General features: G+C 40.2%; 2 protein-coding genes across 2 annotated transcripts; both read left to right on the forward strand.

Moving 5' to 3' along the window:
* The first annotated feature begins 863 nt into the window (after positions 1 to 863).
* Positions 864 to 16876, forward strand: trim33l (tripartite motif containing 33, like). Its single transcript, XM_036583504.1, has 17 exons — positions 864 to 1214; positions 3840 to 3916; positions 4150 to 4288; positions 5398 to 5515; positions 6335 to 6451; positions 6613 to 6727; positions 8262 to 8405; positions 8560 to 8671; positions 9800 to 11619; positions 11965 to 12073; positions 12180 to 12210; positions 12302 to 12431; positions 12652 to 12851; positions 14751 to 14853; positions 15741 to 15809; positions 15995 to 16129; positions 16472 to 16876. Exons 1-17 carry the CDS (start codon positions 983 to 985, stop codon positions 16739 to 16741), a joined length of 3921 nt encoding a protein of 1306 aa, XP_036439397.1. The 5' UTR covers positions 864 to 982; the 3' UTR covers positions 16742 to 16876.
* Positions 16877 to 17913: 1037 nt separating this feature from the next.
* zgc:171704 (uncharacterized protein LOC100124619 homolog) lies at positions 17914 to 19704 on the forward strand. The gene is made up of 4 exons (XM_036583513.1): positions 17914 to 18068; positions 18194 to 18247; positions 18335 to 18411; positions 18527 to 19704. Exons 1-4 carry the CDS (start codon positions 17954 to 17956, stop codon positions 18935 to 18937), a joined length of 657 nt encoding a protein of 218 aa, XP_036439406.1. The 5' UTR covers positions 17914 to 17953; the 3' UTR covers positions 18938 to 19704.
* The last annotated feature ends 3020 nt before the right edge of the window (positions 19705 to 22724 follow it).

The raw sequence follows: 22724 nt of genomic DNA on the forward strand, positions 1-22724 counted from the left end.
GAGTGCCCAGGGGCCTCAAGAGCCTCCAAAGAGTGTCCAGGGGCCTTGAGAACCTCTGAAGTGTGTCCAGAGGCCTTGAGATACGCCAAAGAGTGTCCAGGGGCCAGAGCCGGATTATGAGGAGCCTGGTCACTTCCTATTTCCCCCAACATAGCAAAAACAGAACTGTAGCAAATACATTTTGGGCAGAACAATGCTCGCTAGCCTTACTGCTACTGAGCGCTGACTGGTTGGCGACCTAAGCCGTGCTCACTGACGTCACGGACGAACATGAGGCACTGTTTTAAGTTCAAAAGCCTTTAAAAATACAACAGTGGTGTTAAAATGTTTTATGCTGTTCTGAGTTCAGAATATTAATGTATTCTTTTTTTTGATTATTTTACTCAAATGCTCCATATTAACCCATTCATTTTGGACTCGCTCGGTAGTGCCCTCTAGCGTTTGAGAAACCCAGAGTGGTAATTCTCCTCTCTACAAGTTCTCTGCAGGGGCCTCGAGAGCCTTTTCCGTCCCTGCCCTGCTAGCATTGTATCCCACCACTTTAAAGACTTTTAGCTGCCTTTCCAGCAATAGAAAAACATTAAAGACTGTAGGAGTCTGAAGACGAGAGTAATAACAATGAAAATAAGTATATGTATAAATTAAATTATAAAGTTGATGTGACTTGTTTGACAAAAATATGACTAATATGTTCCAAAAGATGCACAAATATGGCTGTTCTAGAGCGTGTTTAAAGTGCAGAACAAGGGGAAGGTCTTCGCTCAGAATCATCTTAATTCAGACTAAATAAAACGAATATTTACGTCAGAGGCACACCGCCCCATTTCCCCGCCCCGAGTTCCTCTGATAAGGTCTAACTTCCGCCGAACACAGCGCAGCAGCTGCAGGAGAAACACCGGAGGGAGATAAGTGCCGCGGAGGAGCCGCAGCTGGTCTTATGAAGCGAAGAGGGTTTCAAATCGCTCCAGGTTAATTAGACAAGATGTCTTTTAATGGCCGAGAAGACGAGGAAGGAGAAGGAGAGAGCGCCAGCGTCCAGAAAGTTCAGAAAGAGCGTCAACATTTGCCGTCTGCAGATCTACAAAGAGATGGATGGCAAGGGTGCAGTGTTTGCGGAGCCACGCTGAGCTCCAGCGCCGCCCCCAATCTCCTTCCGTGCCTCCACGTTGTTTGTAGATCGTGCGTTACACAGAGCAATGGCGGAAACACCAAAGGTAAAACTTCACTGAAGACTTTTTTGTAGACTTTCTTTCCTAACTTTTCTAGAGCAGGCGTGTAACTTACTGGTCGACGAAAGCTAGCAGATGGGCTCGTGGCTGATTATTGTTGGTATCCGTAGGGCCTATTTACCGAGGACCTCAGTGCTGAGATGTTCACCACAGCCATCATTTGACTTTGTTCAGTTTAGATGGTTTTTATTTGCATGTCTGCAGACTTGCAGTGTTGTTAAGGCAAAGCAAAGATCCGTGCTGGTTAACTTCATATCTAACTAACTAGGCCTGTGTTAAAAAAAAAAAGGAAAACGGGTGCTGACTTTCCCTCTCATGTGTGATTCAGTATACCATACAGCTATAGCATATGTTCAAAAGTATCCAGACACCCCTTTCAATTAGTAGAATTGTTAAAAGGTGCCCCAACTGCTAACACAAGTTTTCAGTTGTGCACAGTCTGTATAATCCCCTTACAAAAGCATTGTAAACTGAAAGGGATACACATGAACGTAAGGTCACCATGTCCAATGCCAAGCGCCAGCTGTAGAGGTATAAAGCCCCCAGCATTGGGCTGTGGAGCAGTGGAACTGTTCTCTGGAGTGATGGCGCTCCGTCCAATACCTTTAGGATGAGTTGGAGTGGAGTTTGTGATCCAAAACCGATCATCAAACATCAGAACCTGACCTCACTAATTCTTCTGTGGCTGAATGCGATCAAATCCTCACAGCAATGTTCCAACATCTAGTGTAAACCCTTCCCAGAGGAATAGAGGCTGTTACTGCAGTAAACAGTAAAGGGGGATAAACTCCCTGTTAATTCCCGTGATTTTAGAATAAACACTGGGTGATCAGGTGTCTACAAACTTTTGGACATATGCTATATGATTATGTAATAATATATGCAGTGACTGCAACTGAAATTCTGATTCTATAGAGATACATATGTTTTTATGGATTAAACTGGTAATATCATGAGAGGTCCTTCAGCATGCTTAGAGGGGATGTCTGTACCTCGCGCTTCTGTATATGGACTAAAAAAGTAGGTTGTGGACACCTGTCAACCGTTAATCTTCTACTTTGACTGTCAAGGAAGTCAGAAAGTGTGACGTGTTACTCTTCTAGGCAGGTGCTGATATGAAAATGTAATATCATTCTAATTATATAAACTGTTGTCATTGTTTATGATAAAAACATACAAATTCTTTTTTTAAATAGCAATAATGTGTTGATAGTTTTACATTTCAGTCTTTGAAAAGAAGATTTAAAAAGGGAGCCAAGACCAAAACTACTAGCAGTGTCCAGGGATTATTTGTAAACTCTGAGTGTTTTCAGGATTGGTAGCTGGAAGCAAGGAAGGAGAGGGTAAAACGGCACTTTCTCTCTATGTTTGTAAATCTTTCGCTTTTAGCCTTCATAAAACTTTTACTGGCAGACAACTTTTTCTGAATAGGTAGCGTATGACCTCTGTAAGCTTGAAGCATATGTTTAGTGAAGAAAGATCCCTGTGTGTCTGTATGATTATACATGATTATATCCATCCATTCCAAATCCTGAACAATACAAGATTAACTCAGTTTTTCAACTTGTCATTTTCATTCAGCCCAGTTATCTGTAGGTAAGAAAGCTTACATTTTTTGTAATAGGGCAAAGATTAGTGTACACTCTTAGTAAAAAATGCTCTATTTAATACCTGAAGAAGGATTCTTTGACTCATAACAACAGTGGAACCCTTTTTTGGTGATATTTAGAACCTTTCTCAGAAGCATTCTTTTAAAGAACCGCATCCAGCTGGGTTTTCGTCATGGAGAAAAACCATGCAGAGAAACATCTATGCATTCAGATAGGTCTTTGAGTGTTGATGGTTCTATGTTAAACCTTTGCCTTTACTAAAGAACCCTTGAAGATCCCTTTTTTTTTTTTTTTACATTGAGGAGGGCAGTATGACCATATTTATTGTTATCGTGATAAGTCACATCACAATCTGCTTTTTTGTCTTGATGCTTTTTGAAATTGTTTTTCTGAATGTGCCACTAGTCATTCTTTTTGTCTGTTCTGTCTTATCAAACCTCAGTAAAACAAAATACCATAATGCATGAAATGAATGAATGAAATGAACCTTTTTAGCCAACTGTGTCTGAACACATCGGAATTAGACCTCTGCATTTAACCCATCCGTGCAGTGAAACACCACATACACACTAGTGAACACACACACACACTAGGGGGCAGTGAGCACACTTGCCCAGAGTGGTGGGCAGCCCTATCCACGGCGCCTGGGGAGCAGTTGGGGGTTAGGTGCCTTGCTCAAGGGCACTTCAGTCACGTACTGTCACCTGAGGGGATCGAACCAGCGAAAAATTCTGGTCACAAGGCTGGTTCCCTAACCTCCAGCCCACAGTGCATATTGTGTGTCGAGAAAATGCATCAAAGTATCCTGATGATAAATTTTTGTCCACTCTTAGTTTGTTAAATTTCTGTTTACTGCTTTTGCAAAATGCTGTATTTGGTAGACCCCTATGATCAACTTGAGAACAATGTCCACAGATAAGTAGTGGAACGGCCTGGAGAACAAAGTATGACAGCATCTTCGGCCAGTTATTTATTGGGGTTTTCTTCTCTCTTACTTTAGAGTGCCAAGTGTGTGGCCAATCTTACAGCCTGTCAGAAGTCACAGATTGCTTCATTTTTGAGGACTCTGCTCCTAAGGTAACCCCTCTTCTTCTTCTGGTTTTCCGGTGTTCTCCACAGCAGTCCATGAGTATTGTCTCAGTCATTTTCTATTTACTTTTTTTGTAGAGAGTCATTGAGCCTTTTGTCATCTATTATTGTAGTACATGAATTGGAATACATGAGTAGCAGCAATCTCAGTGAACACTGTTTGTCCTACATTTGAACCTATGGCTGTAGTTCTGTGTTTAAAGAACTGTATCTGTGTGTAGTGTGGAGGATGTGAGGAGTCTGCACTCAGTGGCTGGTGCGTGCAGTGTGAAGAGGCTTTGTGTTCCGACTGTGTACTGGCCCACCAACGGGTGAAGGTGACACGCAACCATACAGTCATACCAGAGGAACCTCCATCAGGTCAGTGAGAGAGTGTGGATTGGTTCAGTATGTTCATATGTTCATATGTTCACGTGCAAAGAGAATAGAATAAATTGTTACATGAACTTAAGTTAAGGATGTTTGTTCCTTCTTCTGTAAGGTCCCTTTTTGGAGATAAGATTTTGTTCTGACTGTGATGATCTAATAATTTAAACACAGCCCTTCTGCCTATTTCATGGGACCAAAAGTAAAAGGACAGGACAGGAAAGGAAAATAAGACTCCAAACAGCATGGTTTATTCCCTTTAAATCCCTAACGATTACTAGAGGCTTTGCAGGTGGTAAAATAGTAAAAATAAAGCGATATATAAATAAAGCAGGTATGATAAGCTTTATTAATATGTGGCACTTACACACAGCGTACTAGCCACAGATGTTTGAATCTTGTTCTAGATTGTCTCAAGTAGGTGTGAGCATCTTTTCCAGTAGTCAGGTTGAAGGGAAATTCAATAGATCTTTCAACATTTGTGCATAATTCAGCGGCTGTGATGTAAACAAAGCCAAAGTGATTCAATGTAAAGTGCTCTGTTCTAGAGAAACTTACTGACTTGGATTCCTTTTTCCTTTTGGTGGTAATACGAAACATGGTTGTGATGTTTGCAACACAAATATAGCTATTTTATTCACTAGCCAAACCAACAAGTGAACCCACATGTGTCTTTGGACAGTTTATATGTAATTTTGTTTTGTAATGTTGTGGTAAATTGGAAAAAAAAAAATTCTTTGGAGACTAAATTGCCTTAAAACACCCTGTATGTACCACTCTGACATAAAAATATGTTTTAGTCAGAAACCTTTTTTAAAACTATTGTGAAAGTGTCTTGGACATCAGACAGTGTATTCTTCCCCATTACATGTAGTAACTGTTAGTGAAGGAGCTTTTAGAGGTGGAGCTTTTTTCCTATCGCTGCCGCTGTGAACAATTCGAGCTCAGCAAATTTCTTTAAAATGGATTTCACATCAAACCACTCTGAATGACTTTCTTTATATTTTAAACATTTGATTAAACAGAAATCTTGAAAAATCAATGGATTTCCCATTAAATGTGTTGTGTTTGTGCCATTTTATTTTATTTGTTTGTTTTTTTAGGTTTCACTGCCAGCTTGCGCTGTGCTTCACACAGGCAGGAACGACTCAAGTTCTTCTGTCTCACCTGTGATGAGCTCACCTGTAGAGACTGCCAGCTGATCAACCACAGAGGCCACAGGTACTCTAGGCCAGGCATCCAGAACATGCCAAAAAAAAAAAAGTTACTTATCGGCTTGGGAGTTATATGAAGGTTCTGCACCATTTATATTATTACGTTGAAGAAGACTGCTTTTGCAAATATTTTTCTCATATTACGTACAACACAAAAATAAAAAAAATGTAGAAATTAAATGTGATTTTGCTTAAGATGAGTTGGGTTGGTTAGTTCACGTGTGTCAGGCCCCAGTCCTCGCAGGCCAAAACACTGCAGACTTCAGCACACTGCCACACCTGATTCAGCTCATCAGCTAATTAGCAAGGCCTTCATGAAGTGAATTCAGAGCGTTAGAAGAGGGTAAACGCTAATCTCCACAGCACTTTGGCCCTAAAAGTCCCCAGTTTAACATGCCTGGGTCAGTTTGTAAGAAACTAATCTGTGTCAGAAAATTTGAGTCTGTCAAATGACATTTTTTAATGAATCTTCTCGCTGCTGGTTGCTTAGGAAGCATTATATAGGCCATGTAGAATCAGAATTGGTCTGCTAACAGTAGTTTTAGCCAGGCTTAAGCACCCATTGTCAGAGAATATCAGGAATAGAAGTTTGACCTTGGAGAGGCAACTTTTCCCTGGATTGTTGTTTTTCTCTAATGTGGTCTAGATTTAAACCTTTTTTTACATTTTGTTCTTTTTTTGTTCTTTTCAAAATTCCAATATGCATGATTCTTTGGTTTTCTCCTTTTAGTACTTCCACTCTGTTACACCCAATCTGGTAAGTCTGTGTTGACACAGATCTTAGGCCAGGTTGCCTTTTAGACACACATCTTTTGTTCCCTGTCAGTTTCCTGTTGCTGGAGGAAGCCCTAGTGTCTCAGAAAGAGCAGCTGCAAGGGCTGCTGAACTGCATCAGAGAACAGAGGAGCGGCGTGAAAGCCAGCCTGTTGGATGTGGATGGAAGGTAATTAACAACATAAGAACTGACGTTGACATTATTTTCCTGTGATATAAAACAGTTGTTAGTAAATTATTAATACAAAGATTTTCTCATGGATTAGCTACATCTTTATGTTCACTAAGTGATAACAGTACTAAGTCTTATGTTGTTCTTGGTTTTGGTAGATTGCAAAACATAAAAGAATCAAAAGCTGCAGCAAAGAAGAAAATAATTAACTTGGTGCACAGCATGCGCTTGATGATGTTGGTAAGGGGTCGCCAGCTGTTTAAAGAAGTGGAGGTAACTGCTTTTCATTGTTTTCCTTTAATTTACCCATAACTCTTTTCCTTTATTTGCTAATGCTATTATATTTAGGGAAGGCTCTTTTGGTTATTTCATCACAAACTGGATTTTGAACACTGTCACAGACACATAGGCACTACTCCATATTACATAGTGATATAGCATTATACAGTTCTCTGAGCTCAGTCAGGCCCTTTGTAAATAAGCACTTATACAGTAAAACCCTTACAGGGCCTTTTGATGCTGTGGCTGAGAATAGAGGGTTGGAGCACTCCAAAGATGTTTCAGCTGGTAGATAAGACAGCTAGTCACTTACTTTTGTTCCTCATGTTTTTATAGTCAGGCTAGTAAGTCTCCCAGCTGGGCACCTGCAAAGTCATATGACCGAAACTTTCTTATTGGGATGTGGTTTGGTACCACAGAATTTTCAGCAGGAAAATTAGGTGAAAAAATAAGGATGATAGTACCAGTTGTATTATAGATTTTTTTATGGAGGGGAAGCAATTCAATTCAACAATTCAAACAAAATTGAGTTTATTTTTTTATACATTCATTACATTTACTGTGATAAACACCACTGTGCTGAATCTAATTTCAGATGATTGTCTGTGTTCTTTTTATTTTATATGAGTGGCACTCATGCAATACACTTTCAGTTGGGACTGTGTGGTTGGGCGTTTCAAACTTCTACTTTGTCGTTGCTCATTATAATTAAAACAAGCAGCCCAAAATGAGCTGCCAATTTAGCATCTCTGACAAGCGTTTGAATTCACGATTTAGTTGCTCTGACATGGAGCCCTGATTTTCATCTTTAGTGTGATTGATCACCTTTGGCATCTGTACATTAACCCTTTTGTTGCCAAATGAAGGCTAAAGCAGAGAGCTAATAGAAAGTTTTACAGTGGTTATGGCTGTGTTTGGAGCTGTATTTCTGGGTTGTGGGATGTTAGAGCTGGTTTCTCTCACTCTGGCTAGTGATAGCATGTTCCTTGAAGTGTTCTGGTGTGTGAATCATGTTGTTTTAACCCTTTGTTGGAATATGAAGGCTTGTTAGTTAGGGGCGGGTCTCCTGAATGTCCTGATATGTGGATCATGTTGGTATCTTAAACCGTTCTGAAGTTATGAAGGCTAGAAGTGACCTACCGTTTTGCAAATTGCGGGCTTAGGGTGCTAATGGTTAAGAGCTTAAGAGTTAGAGGGCTACTTTATGTGGTTTTGTTTTTATGGTTTTATTTATGATTTTGTACAGGAAGATTGTAGAATTTTTATGTTTTTGTTCTTTAGCTAATCACAAGTTTTTAAATTGTGTAATCATTCAAATGTGTTACTACCATTGTAACACAGGATGTTTATGCTGAGTATATTACTCATGGAGAATTAAAGTTGAAGCCTTATTTGATGTGATGTAAAACTAATACCAATTCTAAAGAAAGCCTGGTAAGTAAAGTAGCATATACAAAGTCTAAAAGAGTTTTATTTGAAGGGATTGGCCAAAAGAACTAAACTAATGCTACATTGATATGTCTAAAAGGACCTGTATGAAGAGGAAGAGAAAAGTCTGATGGAGATGAAGACTACTCTGAGAAGTCTGGAGAACAGACAGGAACACATCACTGCCTTCATTCAGAAGATATTGAGCACTGAGGGCCAATGCATCCTGCTGCACAAAAAGCAAGTAAGAGTGTTTTTCTACCAGGAACCGCAACTACTCTTCTTTCATTCTTATGATCAGGAATAATAAGAACAGGCTAGGATAAAGAGACTGAACGCTAAAGTTACAGAGAAACTAAAATGGCATGTGTGATGTAGCTCTTGTTTTTCACCATCAGATTCGGAAACGGGTGGAGGTGCTTCTGTCGCAGAAGACATGCCAGTGTGAAACTGTACTTCATCCTTTACTCCTCCTCAACCAAGACCTCTTCAAGATGTGCAAAACATTTGGTAATCAAGTAGTGATTGACCTGTACTCTGATGCATTTCATCAAACATTTTATTAACTGGATCAATAACAGTCAAAGCAAGGGGGCTATCTGATGATATGATGTCTGACACACACACTCACTCAGCCACTGACCTAAGCAGCGGCAGTATCCTAGATTGGTGTTAAAAATGAGGCGGTATCAAAAATGAACAAGTTTAACAGTTTGTTAAATGACATTTTGGACCGTCTAAGCGTTGACCCTGTTGTTCAAAGACTGCAAGTTCAGTCCATTTGCCTTACTGTCTCTGGGTAGATAGAGTGACTCCCCCTCCATCACAGTGCGAGGCTAGCTCATGAGCATGACTGTTAGGTTACGTATCAAAATTGGTAGTAAGTGTTCTCTCCAAAGCACGTTTAGCTGTCCAATGATGGTATGTTTGCAGCATCTCAAGAAGACATGGTGGCATCATGTGTGATAGGCAGAGGAATTGCTACTAGTGGGTAGGAATTGGCCATGACTAAACTGGGGGAAAAATGTACACAGTACTGTACTTAGTCTTAGGTCACCAAAGCACATTATTAGGGACATTATTTTCAGAAGCATTTATCTTGGCATTAAGTGTGTTTTTGTGTGTAAAACCCCCATACATCATTACAGTACATGCAAGTGAAAAGTAAGAGAAATTACTTGTTTAAAAAAAGGTATTACTATCACATTTCTTAAACTCTATCAGTCACACACTTGATTTAACATAATGAAGTAATGGATAGCCAAACCAGGTACTGTAACGACCAAATTATAAATAAGTAGTAATTGGCTTACTCAAGGAGAAGTTTGGAAATGGTTAAAAGAACGCATTCTCATATATAAAATCACAGTGTATTGTAATAAAGTTGTTTATATTAATTGTGAAGTTATTGTTTTTCTGGGCAAGTAAATGGTTATTGCAAAGATATATAGATTTTTAAATATAATTTTCTCAGTTGCTTACAACCTTTGTAAAGTACTGAGAGTGTGTGTTATGCATATGCATCCAGTTGTATCATCAACAATTGAATCAAATGTTGGGCTACATTTCTGGTAAACTAAACATTCAGAACTGTGACCATTACATTTTTAATTTGTGTATTATCTTGTCTTTCTCCAGGTTCAGTCAAGGCCAGCAGAGTTCCATTTATCTCTGCAGGGGGAAACAAAAACAGCAGTAATCTTAACGAAGCACTCACCGAAGATGACGGCTCTTCAGGATTAAACTTCAAGTCTGTTGCAATCCCTCAGTTATTAGCCCACTCACAATCCAGCACTGCCCCTGAGCAGTCTCTGAGTGAGGAGTTTGTGTGCGACTCATTGAAACCAGCACAGCCCAGTCAAGTGTTGTCAGACTCTGCTTTGCCTCTAGCAATTACGTCAGACCATGTCCAGTCTAAAGCTCCTAGTGTTAGCTGTGCTGGTGCTCCCTCTGTTTCCACTCCTGTCCAGGCCCCTGAATCTGTACCTGCTCACACAAGCCTTACTTTGCCTCAGTCTGCCTCATCTCGTGCTGTCTGCTTTCAGCCCTCCCAGTCTAGGCAGGTCGTTAGAAGCCTGTCTCACCCTCACCCTTTTCCTTCACCATCTCAGCCCCAGTCTCGCTCTGCTATACCTGGCCAGTCTGTGTTAAAAAATGTTGTTTGGGTTCCTCCTCCGCAAAGAAAAAACAAAAATTATGTGTCCGTTCAGCCACTATCTTCTCGGCCTGGTAATGTCCCTGCTATAGCGTCTCATCTGAGCTTTACTTCTTCCATGGCCCATCACTCAGCCTCGCTCCACACTGCCACATCCCAATCTTTTAAGCCCAATGACACTGTTACCACACAGTCTCCCTCTATCACACTCAACCGTCCTGGGTCTCACTCTGTTCCCTCTCTCTCCACTCTAGCTCCCTCTGCTCATTCTGGCCAGGGTGTGCCTAATCCTCAGCCAAATATCTTATCTCACCACACACAGCAAGGTCTTCCTTTATCTCAGTCCGTTTCTGTTCTTTCTGTTCCATCTCAGGCTTTGCACCCTCACTGGCCTCCTTTAGCTGTTCCCGCTACTGGACGCTTGCCTGTCTGTCAAGCCCCCCCTACTCCTCAGACCGTCATTTTGCAACATGGTCAGCCTGTTGCTGTCCCATCCAGTCCTCTAGTCTTCACGATTCTCAAAGACAAAAATACTTTTCACTCCTTCACTCCCATTCCCACTGTAAATCAGACCTCTGTTGTCACCTATACACCACAGCCAACTGTCCTACTCACAGCGCCAGTCAGTGTGCCTACAGTAGCAGTTGCTGCGACCTGTAGTATACCAAACGTCCCTACTGCCAGAATGTCAATGGAAAATGAGAAATCATCGTATCCTGTGTCAAGCAAAGTGTCTTGCCCCCCTCTGCCCATTCCCCCAAATATCTCTGTTCTGCCAGGCAGTAGTAATACTGTTTCTAGCAAGCCTCCACACCATGCTGCCCAAAAGCCTTGTGCTTCCAACAACCCAGACCGAAGTGAATGTGCCACTCAGTCTACCCAAAAGCCCCAGTGTGAGCTCCCAGTGCAGGCACCCGCTGATTCTGTGTGTGAGAGGGACATTAGCACACATGGCAGGACTTCTCCTGCTGCTGAGGAGCCAGATGACAACCTGCCCACTTCCACCGTGTCTGAGATGGACACCAGAGAACTCCAAGAACAGTGCATGTCCTTATCCCCCTCACCTGATATCATTTCTGCTGTTCCAGTACCAGAATGCCCTCCCAACAAGAAGTCCCCCAGTCTGCTAAAATCACTACTCGAAAGCACCTCCACATCTGAGCAACGGAGCTCAGACACTCCAACATCACTGCTCCAGTTATCTGAAAAGACAGATGCTCCAGCCAGTAATTTAGACGTTGTACCCACTGAGGATGCTCTCTTCGCATCTGATTCAGAACGCATATCTCCCCCTAATGTGACGGTGAGGAGACACAGAAAAAGCACACATCCCATGCCCGTATACATATGCCATAACTGCATAGACTATTTGCTGAAGCTATTACATCAGTGCTGTCACACAAAACCATTTTTGTCATGTTTTACTTTTTTTCATATTTTGTTATCTCCTATTACCCTTTGCATTGGATTAAACTTTTATGGCTGGGCTGACAGATATAGTCCATAATTACTTGGAAAAATATTTTTGTTATGTTAATATCCAATACAAATTAAGATGTTTTTTTTTCTTCTCATGTAAAGTTACCATTTTGGAGATTTGAAAATTGTTACAAATGGACAGACAGCATCATATTTTGCATTTTTATAGCAAGGTGATGATGATGATGATGATGATGATGCTGATGATGAAGATGAAGAGACTGATATTAGTGATTCTGAACTCATGGAACAGGACGACTCAGCCACAACATCAGAGAGTAAGCCTCTGTTTTTTCAGACATTTCAATAACAATGTGTCAAGCAGATTATTTTTCCACTTTCATCTTTGTTTTTAATACATCTTTATTCTTCTTTCTCTTTTAGAGGTTCCTGAATTAACAGAAGCTTACAATAAGTATGTCTGTTTTTGTTCTATACTTAAGAGTACCAGCGCAATATCTCAGTATGTACATTTGTGCCATAAACTTTGTTATCTCTTGTTGCAGGTCACTGTGTGTATCACTGCTGCGGTTGCCCATTTCTTTTCCTGCCTCAGGATCAGAACTGCCTCAGTTTCACATTGTTTCCAGTGGCCAGACAGATGAAATCCTGCTTCAGGAGATCCAAGGGGGCCAGGTATATCCTGCACTCAGCTGTGTGTTTGAGCATATCTTGAAAGTACGTGCACTCTTTTCAGGTTTCCAACAATGGAATCTTTACATTGGTCAATTTAGTGGTTCAAGAGTAACTGCAGGTGTGGGTCATTTTTGCACTTTTAAGCTACATTAGAGCCATAAAAGCCTCTCTTGGGACAGTCAGATGGCTTATCTTAATTGTTGCATTATTGCTTTTCTAGTCAGGGCAGAGATGGCTCAGGATCCCTGCTCCGCCAGATGCTGTCTCACTGTCACGGTCCAGCACTCCTGACGGCCCCCAGCTGAACGACCTGCTGGACTGCGCTGTATGTCTGTCTGCTGGAGCCACACTAATTTGTGCAGAATGTGGGAGAAGCTTTCATGCTGACTGCCATGTGCCACCAGTCCTCGTCAGACCCATGTAACGCAGTCATTCTGTTTTCATTCAATAATGTTTCCTTCTTCTTTGTATAGATGGGAAATATGTACACTACAATTCAAAAGTCTGGAATCACTGTTTTCAGTAATATAAAGGCAATTTTGTTGCAGCTAAGAATGTATGAAAAACACCCATTCATGATTTTTGTGATTAGATATACCCCAATGTAACAACTTTAACGATGGGTGGAGGAAAGACGCCGGGGACAGGTGTGACGACGGAGAGCTTTCTTTTATTATTATTTATACACAACGCAAAACTCTCAGCTTTTCAGCCCACAAAGTAAGACAAGATGCTCGCTGGGACTTTTCGTTACTTTTCTTTCTTTCTAGCTTAGCTCAGCTCAGCTGAGCTCTCATGCCTTCACAGGTCTCCTTCTCTCTCTGGGCTCTGCCACCTACTCAGGGAAGATATGACTATAAGTAGGCTGGCAGAAACATGGCACAGGTGAACATCATCAGCTATTTAGCCCGCTGGTTCAGCCTGACCGGCTTCTCTGTCCTGCATTCGACGCTCGGCCACGCCCCCTCCTCCACACCCAACAACCGAAAAGACAAGACCATGAATTGATTTTAAAAAGAAGAATATATTTGAAAATTTACAGAAACATGTAAAGGGAACATAGTAAAATGAATGGAAAATTGGGGAAATTGTGTAAAAAATAAGCAAGTTATGGTTAAGAAGTTTACACAAACGCACACTAACCGCAAACACAGAGGTTTAACTAAAGCAAAAGCGTAAAGACAGAAATCAGTTGGCAAGACACCAACACAGACTTGATCAAAGCAGTTATACATTGATGCAAATTATATGCAAATTAGACAAACTACATATACAATTCCTGTTTAATCTGTACAGATCAAAACTACTATAATGCAGACTTGGATTGGATCAGAAACAAAACTGAACACCGTGTCATTAGTCAGGTTCAGTCAACAAATAGTGTCCCTCATGCACACCCTAATGTCAGCAAGAGTCGCTCTCAGTCAGGTTTAAGACCCTGAAGGTTCCCGATTGGTCACCTTGAGCCAGTTCCAACTCCTGTACCATGTCTGGTAGACTAGATTGGAGATGGGCATAAACAAGTCCTTATCTCATGTCACAATAACTTTCTCAAGGAACAATCACTCTCCAAGCTCTGTGATGTCCATGAAGAGAACAAACATCACACAAACATACTACAAGCATCAGAGAGACACAGAAGCCAAAGAATCTATTCCTAAGTATAAAAAATATATTCTTAAAAAAGCTATTCTATATTTAACGATGAAAAAAAATCTATGTCCCTTCAGATGCTAGCCCTTTAAATAGAACAGTGTCATAGATGAGACTGATTTCTGATTAACATCTAGAAAGTTTTATATTTGAAAAGTGGTAATCAAATCTCTAGACATGTAGCTCATCAGGAAAGTGCTATTAATAGATTGTTACAGTATACATTTTGAATTCAATGTTATTGTTGTTACCAAAACATTGAAACATTGACAAAAATATCTGCTGGTATCCAGTATTCAATCTACAATATCTAAGTTATTTTTGAATAACAGCAATTATTAATATGATGAGCGATTCCTTTTAAATGATAGTGTATCTCTAGAAGCCTCTTATATATTGCATAAAGAGTGGTTGAATTTGTCTGAGTGTTTAATGCCATATACTTTAAGAGATGCTTCAAGAGAGGGGGATGGTGTTTTATAAAGTCCAGTTTCTTTTATTGTGAGATTTTAAAATAGAATTTTTTATAGTCCATTATATAGATATCTTAGTTCTGTTTCATATGACTGTAATAAATACTTTTATAGGACCTTTAGATCAGTGCCACCTGTATGATGAGTAGTCAGAGATGTAATTAATCTGAGTGTGTTTATATGTGCCCTGCAGTGTGGTGTGGGTGTGTTCCCTGTGTCAGGATGTTTTTGATGACACTGACCCATTTAGTCGTGATAGACTGACAGAGCCCTACCTCAATGTGCAGGACCAGAGGGTAAGCCATAAATAATACTCACTACTAGTTACCAGTTTATCAGGTACACCTCCCCTGTATTTGCACTGTAGGCTTAATTACTGACTGTAGCTCTTCTTTTGCTGTGTATCGCACCCCCCCCACCCTGTTCATCAATGGAAAGACAACACCATGCACTGCCACTGTCCAGATATTCGAGTGGTGGAGATGCATGTGTACGGATAGACCCCAAGCAGGGCTTAAGCCTTGCCTTTTTGCCCCATGACTGTGCAATTGCCTTTTTGGCCTGTGTATATAATAACATATTTTAAACGGCCATACTTCAAGATCCATTTCACCAAAAGGAAAAGACTTTGTAGGCCGGCTCAGGTTCCACAAGCTTCATCACTCTTTGGTGCTCCTTCTGTTAAAGTGGCAATAATACACTGTTGATCTGTTTAAGAAGGTGTCGCGGTCCATGATGTGGTTATTAATGTGGACAGTAGGGGGCACTAATTACCAAGTTTTTGTTATTGTAAAATAAAGGGATTTATGCCAGGTTCATAGCCCTTAACTCAAATTATAACTCACTGATTTGTAGTAGTGGGTAATGTTACAGCCTTCTACACTGGAGATTGATTGCCCATCTATATTTATCTACAATCTAGACAGTTGCTCAGAAAGCATTTATACTGTGTGTTTAAACATAAATAAGCTGTACTGTTCATGTAAACATATATAAACTATAGTTTCTAACTAGACATTTGCAGTTGCCCAGAAACTGTCTGTATAGTCCATATAACTACACATAACTCATGCACCCCTGCACTGCTCACTGCTCAGACAGTATTCTGGCATTTCTGGAGAATGTGTGCTTTGCCACTTCTCCAGAAATGGTTAATGAGTATTTGGCTGCCTTTGTTTTCCAGAGGTGTGAGCAGCTCTTGCTCACGTTGATGTGTGAGGAACACAGCTACCTGCTGTACAAAGCAACAAAGGTATGAACTCTCCTATGCAGTTCCATCTACAGCTGGCAGTATATAATCATTTCTATTGCTCAAGTAGTAGAGCTTATTTGCTTTGCATGTGCATGTTTGCCAGACATTATACCGTTGCTCATTGAAAACTAATATGTATTTTAAAATAGTGAATTAATAATGTACCTATTTGCATACCCATAAAGCGTACCGCAGGAAGTGTGGAATTTGATTTTATTCGTGGACGGCTGCTGGGGAAACAGACTCCTCCATACCGCTCTGCAGCTGAACTGGTCTCAGATCTCTGGGCTCTTTTTGACATCTTGTCAGCAAACTCCAAGGTAATTATTTCCAAAACAGGTTCAGCGAATGACAGAGGTGAACAAACTACAAAGCAGGAGTGAAAGTAGAAATAATCTTTGTAAAATATTAATTGAGTAAAAGTATTCTATCTATATTTCTGCTTTACTTAAAGAACAAAAGTGGCTGCAGACATAACCAGCTAACTTAGTTTTTTATGTCTTCAGCCCCAAAGGTTTATGTAATAATAGATATTTTTGGCAATATAATAGAATTGGACATGATGCTAAAGCAAATTGAACATTTTATAATGGTTTCTTATCAATACCAGGTATTCAGTTTAGAAAATCTTTGTGTATGTGTGTGTCTGTCTGTTTATGCAGAGGAGAGACTCAGTCATCAAGCTTCAAAATTCATTCCAAGAGAGACTTGATGTGGCCTTCAGTAAGAGCCTCCATGTATCCCTCCTGAGGCCTCCTGGCAGTGAGGGGCAGAAGAGGGCGCCAGAGACTGAGCTGGAAAAAGACAAGGCCAATAATACTCTTAAGAGGATGAGGGAGTTTTTAGCTGCAAACTCTGCTACAGTATCAAAGAAACCTCGCCCTGAGAGGTCCACAGAGAACTCTCCTATTTCCCAAGTCAACGAAGACTGAAATGTTTGTGTACCTGTAGGTTTACATACATTATCATTTTGTATGATGCATTTTAATCCATTTTGAACCTGTTTTGTATAGATTTTCTGTAACTTTTTGTTTTGACAAGAGTAAAGATGCACTTTATTACTTCAACTGTGTTTTGTGTTCTTGCATTATAAAGCGATCATTAGTCTATACTAGGAAGAGATGCCCAAAAGTATGCTGGCCAGTGAAGTGAAGTGGAGAGAATGCACAATATTTGTAGTGGCATGTTCTCTGTTCTAACCAAACTTACTGTACCCTGTTTTGAGCCACAGTACATTTTGATTCTGTACTGTTATAAGCGGTATCACCATGAAGAGCTTATTATTTATACCGCATGGTGCATGCAACGTGCATAAACATGGACTGAAGGTGGTGCTGTTTTAAATGATTTTCTAGACTTTTTTCTCTTCATGGCATATTTGCCTTTTGTTGCAAACCAGCGCCATGTATATAATTATTACATTTGTGACCATAGATGGCCTAACCAAATACAAATCTGTCACATGCAATCAATGATAATGGTAAGTCCGTATTTAGAATTGCAGTATATTAGTTAAACATCTCAGTCAGGGTCCCCTTAAAGCATTAATCCTGTTTTTCAGTGCTCTGCAGACCTCTAACTGGCATAGACATGCATAGCCTGCTTTAATAAATAGGAACTACTTACATAGCTGAATGACACGTCAAATTAAGGGGCTACCTTTTTGTTTTGTTTCATATCAATGTTTATGTGAAGCAGATTTGTCTGTGAAGGTCTTCAGTCACCCAGGTCTATCAACTGTCTAGTAGAAGCAAATAAGCTGGAATCAAATAATCTTGAAGGACTTTAAAATTTAGACCCCAAGTTCAGACACCTGTATGTGCTGCTCCTGCTAGACGGTTTTACTACTTGTTGTCTTTAGGACTCGAGTCCGTGCTGAATTTGAACCATCTTGACACAAAAGAAAATCACAGCGCCAGTGATCAGGGACTACAGTACCGTCGCTGTGAAACCTTGAGAGCTCTGCTTATCTCCAAGCCCGATGGCAACGGAAACCCACGCGATGCTGATTGGTGGAAAAGCCCGCTCTTCCTTAAGCCCCTCCCTTTCGGGCTATATATAGAGGACGAGCTCGGAGGAGAAACTATTCCTCATCATACTTTTAAGAGTGGTGGTTCTCTTTGCTTAGAAGCTATTTCACTAAAATGGTTGTGCAAGTTAAGTCGAACTCGCACCAGTGCAGCAAAACAATGGATGGAAACCAGCAGAAGGTGGAAGCGAATGTTCTGTTACTTGGAGCAGAAAATGTTGGCAAATCAGGTAAGAATGAAGTGAAGCTGTGGCTTTATTATTATGACTGTATGTGATGTTTTCAGTGTATTCTGAAATTGTGAAATGAACAATGTTTTATTAATATTTATGTTTTTGTTTTTTTTTATCACCAGCTCTCACTGTTCGGTTTCTCACGAGACGATTCATTGGTGAATATGGTGACATTGGTAAGTTTATTTGATCATTTTGAGGTTTTATTCCACATGCCTACATATATTTATCCACTGTGCTTACAAATGTATCATCTTTTACAGAATCAATATACAGTCATATTGACAAGATTGACGGGCGTGAGATCTCCTTCAACATTTGGGACTCCCTGTATCCACAGGTGAGGAGGCCTTCATCTCCATCACACTACAGTCTCCTATACTGAGTGTTAATAATGCTATAGCCTTGGCAGTGCGACCACAGCCTGATTTCATGAATGCTTTTCTTTCTTTCAGAGCTGCGAGACGACTGAGTCGATCAGTGAGAAGCAGCTGCAGTGGGCGGACGGGGTCATCCTGGTCTACAGCATCTGCGACCGCTCAAGCTTCGAGGTGGTGCGCCAGCAGGTGCAGCTCATCCGCCAAATGGGGAAGCTCTCTGCGTCGGTGCCCATCATCATTGTGGGAAACAAGAGGGACCTTCAACACCAGAGAGTCGTGTCGAGCGAAGAGGGCCGGCTGTTCGCCCTGTCTGCTGACTGCAGCTTCTTCGAAATATCTGCAGCAGAGACTTACCACGGCGTCCTCCTGGTCTTCCATGAACTGCTGGAGCTCATCAAAGAGACCAGGGCCCTCAAGAAGGGAGTGGCCGGAATTAAGGGCATTGTGAGGAGCGTGTCGGCTGTCTTCGGGAAGAAACGGGAGTAGAGAGGCTTTTCCTCACGAAGATAATGTTACTGACAGGCTGTGAAAGTCATCCTGGATGGTCCGATGGCAGAATGAATGGCCAGAGAGGACGAGATCTGGGCAAACTGCTGATCTGAGTTTGGGAAGGGAGAGAGGGCCAAGTGTAGAAGTCAGGTTGGACTTTGTAAGTTTAAGGCCCAAGTGAAGGTGCTAGAAAGTTGTTAAAGATGTTTCACATGTTTGCTTGATATGTAGGCTATATGAGCGTTGGTGAGGTGATAGGCCAGATCCTTGGGTAGATGTACAGCCGACAGGGTCCCAAGCAAGGAGAGAAAACAGTCCATGACTACTGTAATCGTACAGTTACAAATCAGCATAGATATGACTTAAGCAAGATATTCAGACTCAGAGTTGCTCTAAGAAGTCTGTACTCTAGGAGGATCCAAGAGGTATATGAACACATTTGTGATTCCAATGAATGTGTGAAGATTTGAAAATTATTTGTACAACCTTGTATTTGTATATATTGAAGAGTTGTGTAAATGGTTGTTGATTTTCTTGTATATCTACCACAAAGATTTCATTCACTGACTGGGTGTCTGGGGTCTATGAGATGTACAGTATACTGTCACTGTTATAGCTTATGGAAAGTACAAGAAACATATAAATAACCATACACTGCTCTGCTCTTATGATTCTCATTGAAAACTAAGCCTAGCACACGTGTGTGAGTTATGGATTTTATTGAAAATAAAATGCTGTAAATTTCATTGTTAGAGAACATGACGCAAATGAAAAATAAATATTTCAAAGAAACTGAGTTTTTTGTTTTGTTTTGCAAGTTAATACAGTGATGAGGGAGTAAGACAATGCACAGAAACATTCACATTTTCACATCTTTATTCCAAATTCAGCATAATAAATTTTGAGTTAGATGTTTTTTTATGAGAAGACATAAATTTTACAAAGTGTATATATGAGGTGATATACATTTACGTTCACAGACAAATATAATACTAGAAATGAGCCAAAAATTGATCCTGCAAATGTAATTAAATCTGACATTCAGTACTGTTCTGCCGCTGAACATGTCTTATTTGTAGCTGTAGCTATTGCAGTGCAGCTCAGGTTTATCTGGGCAAAACAAGTCATAGAACAATACTATACTAAAGCAGCGTAATTAATATCAGAAAAATTAATAGCAAATATGTATGAGACCGTGTGTGTTGGTCAGCTATACCTCCTTCAGGAAGTGAGTAGGATAGCTGACTAATGTGTGATTCAGCTCATCACATACACTCTCATACACTTCCAGACAACTTGCCTACACTCCTACACTTGCTAATCCTCCGTTGGTGTGAGATATTATGGCTGTTGCTAAGCGCCGTACCAGCTCCCCCATGTTAACTCCATGAACTGCCCTTGTATGCCCTTGACTGCCAAAATCTTGAACATTCTCTTGCTTAGATTATACAGGTTCTGTGCATGAATACAGTACATTCTTTTACTAAACAATGATTTGCTCTGTAGCTATATCCACTGTTCAGGTCAGATCTGATCTGAGATCTACAGATTCACTGAAGCTTATCATAATGACTAAATGAATGAACATTGTGATGAAAGCAAAAAAGACGGCACTCCTTCTAATCTTCTCATTACAGCAGGAGAGTGAATTAGTGCAGCGAAGCCAGGTAATTTGTGCATGATTAGTGTTAAAAATCAATTTAATGTGTAATTACAATTAACTTGCTTTCATCCTCAGTCCTACCTCTCCCATGCACTATAAGAGTCTGTACGTTATGCAACATTATGGCATTAAGGTAGAAAATGGGGTATGTATAAAATGATTAGCTCATAGACAGAAGGTAGACACTGTGCCCCACTTCTGTTTAGTTTTAACATTTAACCAATGACAACACGCAAACTGTAGTTTTGCAAAGATTAACAAAGGTACTGTTAAAATGACAGTGAATAGTTGCCAGGCCAGTGTTTGTTTGGCTATTTTAGCTGACTGTCTTAACCTGCCTAGCCAGGTTATTCATTTTCTCTTTTCTTCACACCCCCTTCCTTACACAGAACAAAGATTCACCGAGATGTGGCCCTAGATGAACTTGCTGTGTTTTCTGAACCAGTTAAGTGGGAAAAAAATGCTAGCGTATGATTGTGCTAACTAGTGGAATAATGGGAATGTGGCATGCTTTGTGTAACTGCCAAATTGGACATTTTTCAAGTTGCTTGCAGCTAACCCTTTAATAAACCCACCCCCTTGATTTCTGTTACTACATCTGACAAGCTTTCGAACCTGGCATGCCAACTATGTAATTTTAAATGTCAGGGGTACATGAATTACTCCATTAAATTTTTGCCACTTTTTGGAGCAATGCATCTATTTTTTTTTTTTAGAAAATAATAGACAACAGGTCCTGAATACATTTTTCCCTAATATCACTGGGTCATCTGAATCCACATCATAGCTCTGTATTTGGGCTTGTTCCTGATAACGGAATGACACACGACTTCAGAAATCTATAATGGTAAGAGGACAGAGGCTAGAGCCTGAAGATCACAGTCAAACAGTGAGAAGTCTCATTAAATAGGAATCCATGTAGATGACATTGTTCCAGTACTACAAGGTAAGTAAATGTGATTTTATGCATTTTAAAAGTAACATTTAGTGTGTACGCCCTATTGCATTGTGTTAAAAGCTTCCACTGTTAGCTATAAGATAGCTAACAAACAGTAATAAGACTGTCACTATTCTGTTTTTTTTTGTACACACTTAAAATGATGGTCATTCAAGGGTTCTTTAGTAAAGAAAATGGTTCTACATAGAACCATGAACACTCAAAGAACCCTCGTATGATTAAAGGGTTCTTCAGATTAATGGAGAATGTGCTGTAGATGGTTCTATATAGAACCTTTTGAAAAAAAGGGTTCTACATAGCATCAAAAAGGATTCTTTTATAGTAGATGTCAAGCTGGTAACAATAAAAGAACCCTTTTTGGTGCTATATAGAACATTTTTCTAAAGGGTTCTATACAAAACACATTCTACATCAATCTGAAGAACGCTTTAATGATGCAAAGAGCCCTGTAATCATGCAAAGGGTTCCTTGAGTGTTCATGGTTTCATATAGAACCATTTTCTTTAGTAAAGAACTCTTGAAGGTTTCCTGGCTTAGTTATCATTGCTAAGCTCCAATCGGACAAATGGTTATTTAAGGTCCGTGTTAAGCAAATGCTTAGATTATCATTCTACATATTCATATATTCTTTGAATATTCACTTTTCTTATTGCAATTCACTGGAGTCACTACACATTCACCCATGTGCCTTGTTTCCTGTTTCCACTGGTCTGTCTCAGGGTCATGCTGTAGTAAATTGGTTCACCTAGTTGGTTCTTCATAGCCTAGCAACTGTAACTATGCTTGGGATGCTGCTAAAAAACTTTACAATATGCCGTAGCATATTCATAATTCTGAAAATTTGCCCATTAGTTGTTACAAATTTTTCAATCCAGACAAAAGAAAAGATGTCTAAGATATCAATTAATGTGTGGAAGACCACATTGCCAAACTAGAAAAGAGTATTTCCAGAAAAACAACCAAATATTTTGTTGCCATTGAATCTAGCATAAGTGCCGCTATGGTAAGTGGACAGCCAGCATTGGACCCCCCCGAATACCGGGGGGTATTTCGCACACTTCTTCCAGTTCAGTGTTCATGTAATGTTATCTGGAAACGGGGGCCTAGGCTTAACAGATGGAATTTGAAAGTTTTCTATGCTCTTGTAGTTTTCTGCAATCCCT

The sequence above is a fragment of the Colossoma macropomum genome, unplaced genomic scaffold (assembly GCF_904425465.1).
Source record: "Colossoma macropomum unplaced genomic scaffold, Colossoma_macropomum, whole genome shotgun sequence".
Lineage (NCBI taxonomy): Eukaryota > Metazoa > Chordata > Actinopteri > Characiformes > Serrasalmidae > Colossoma > Colossoma macropomum.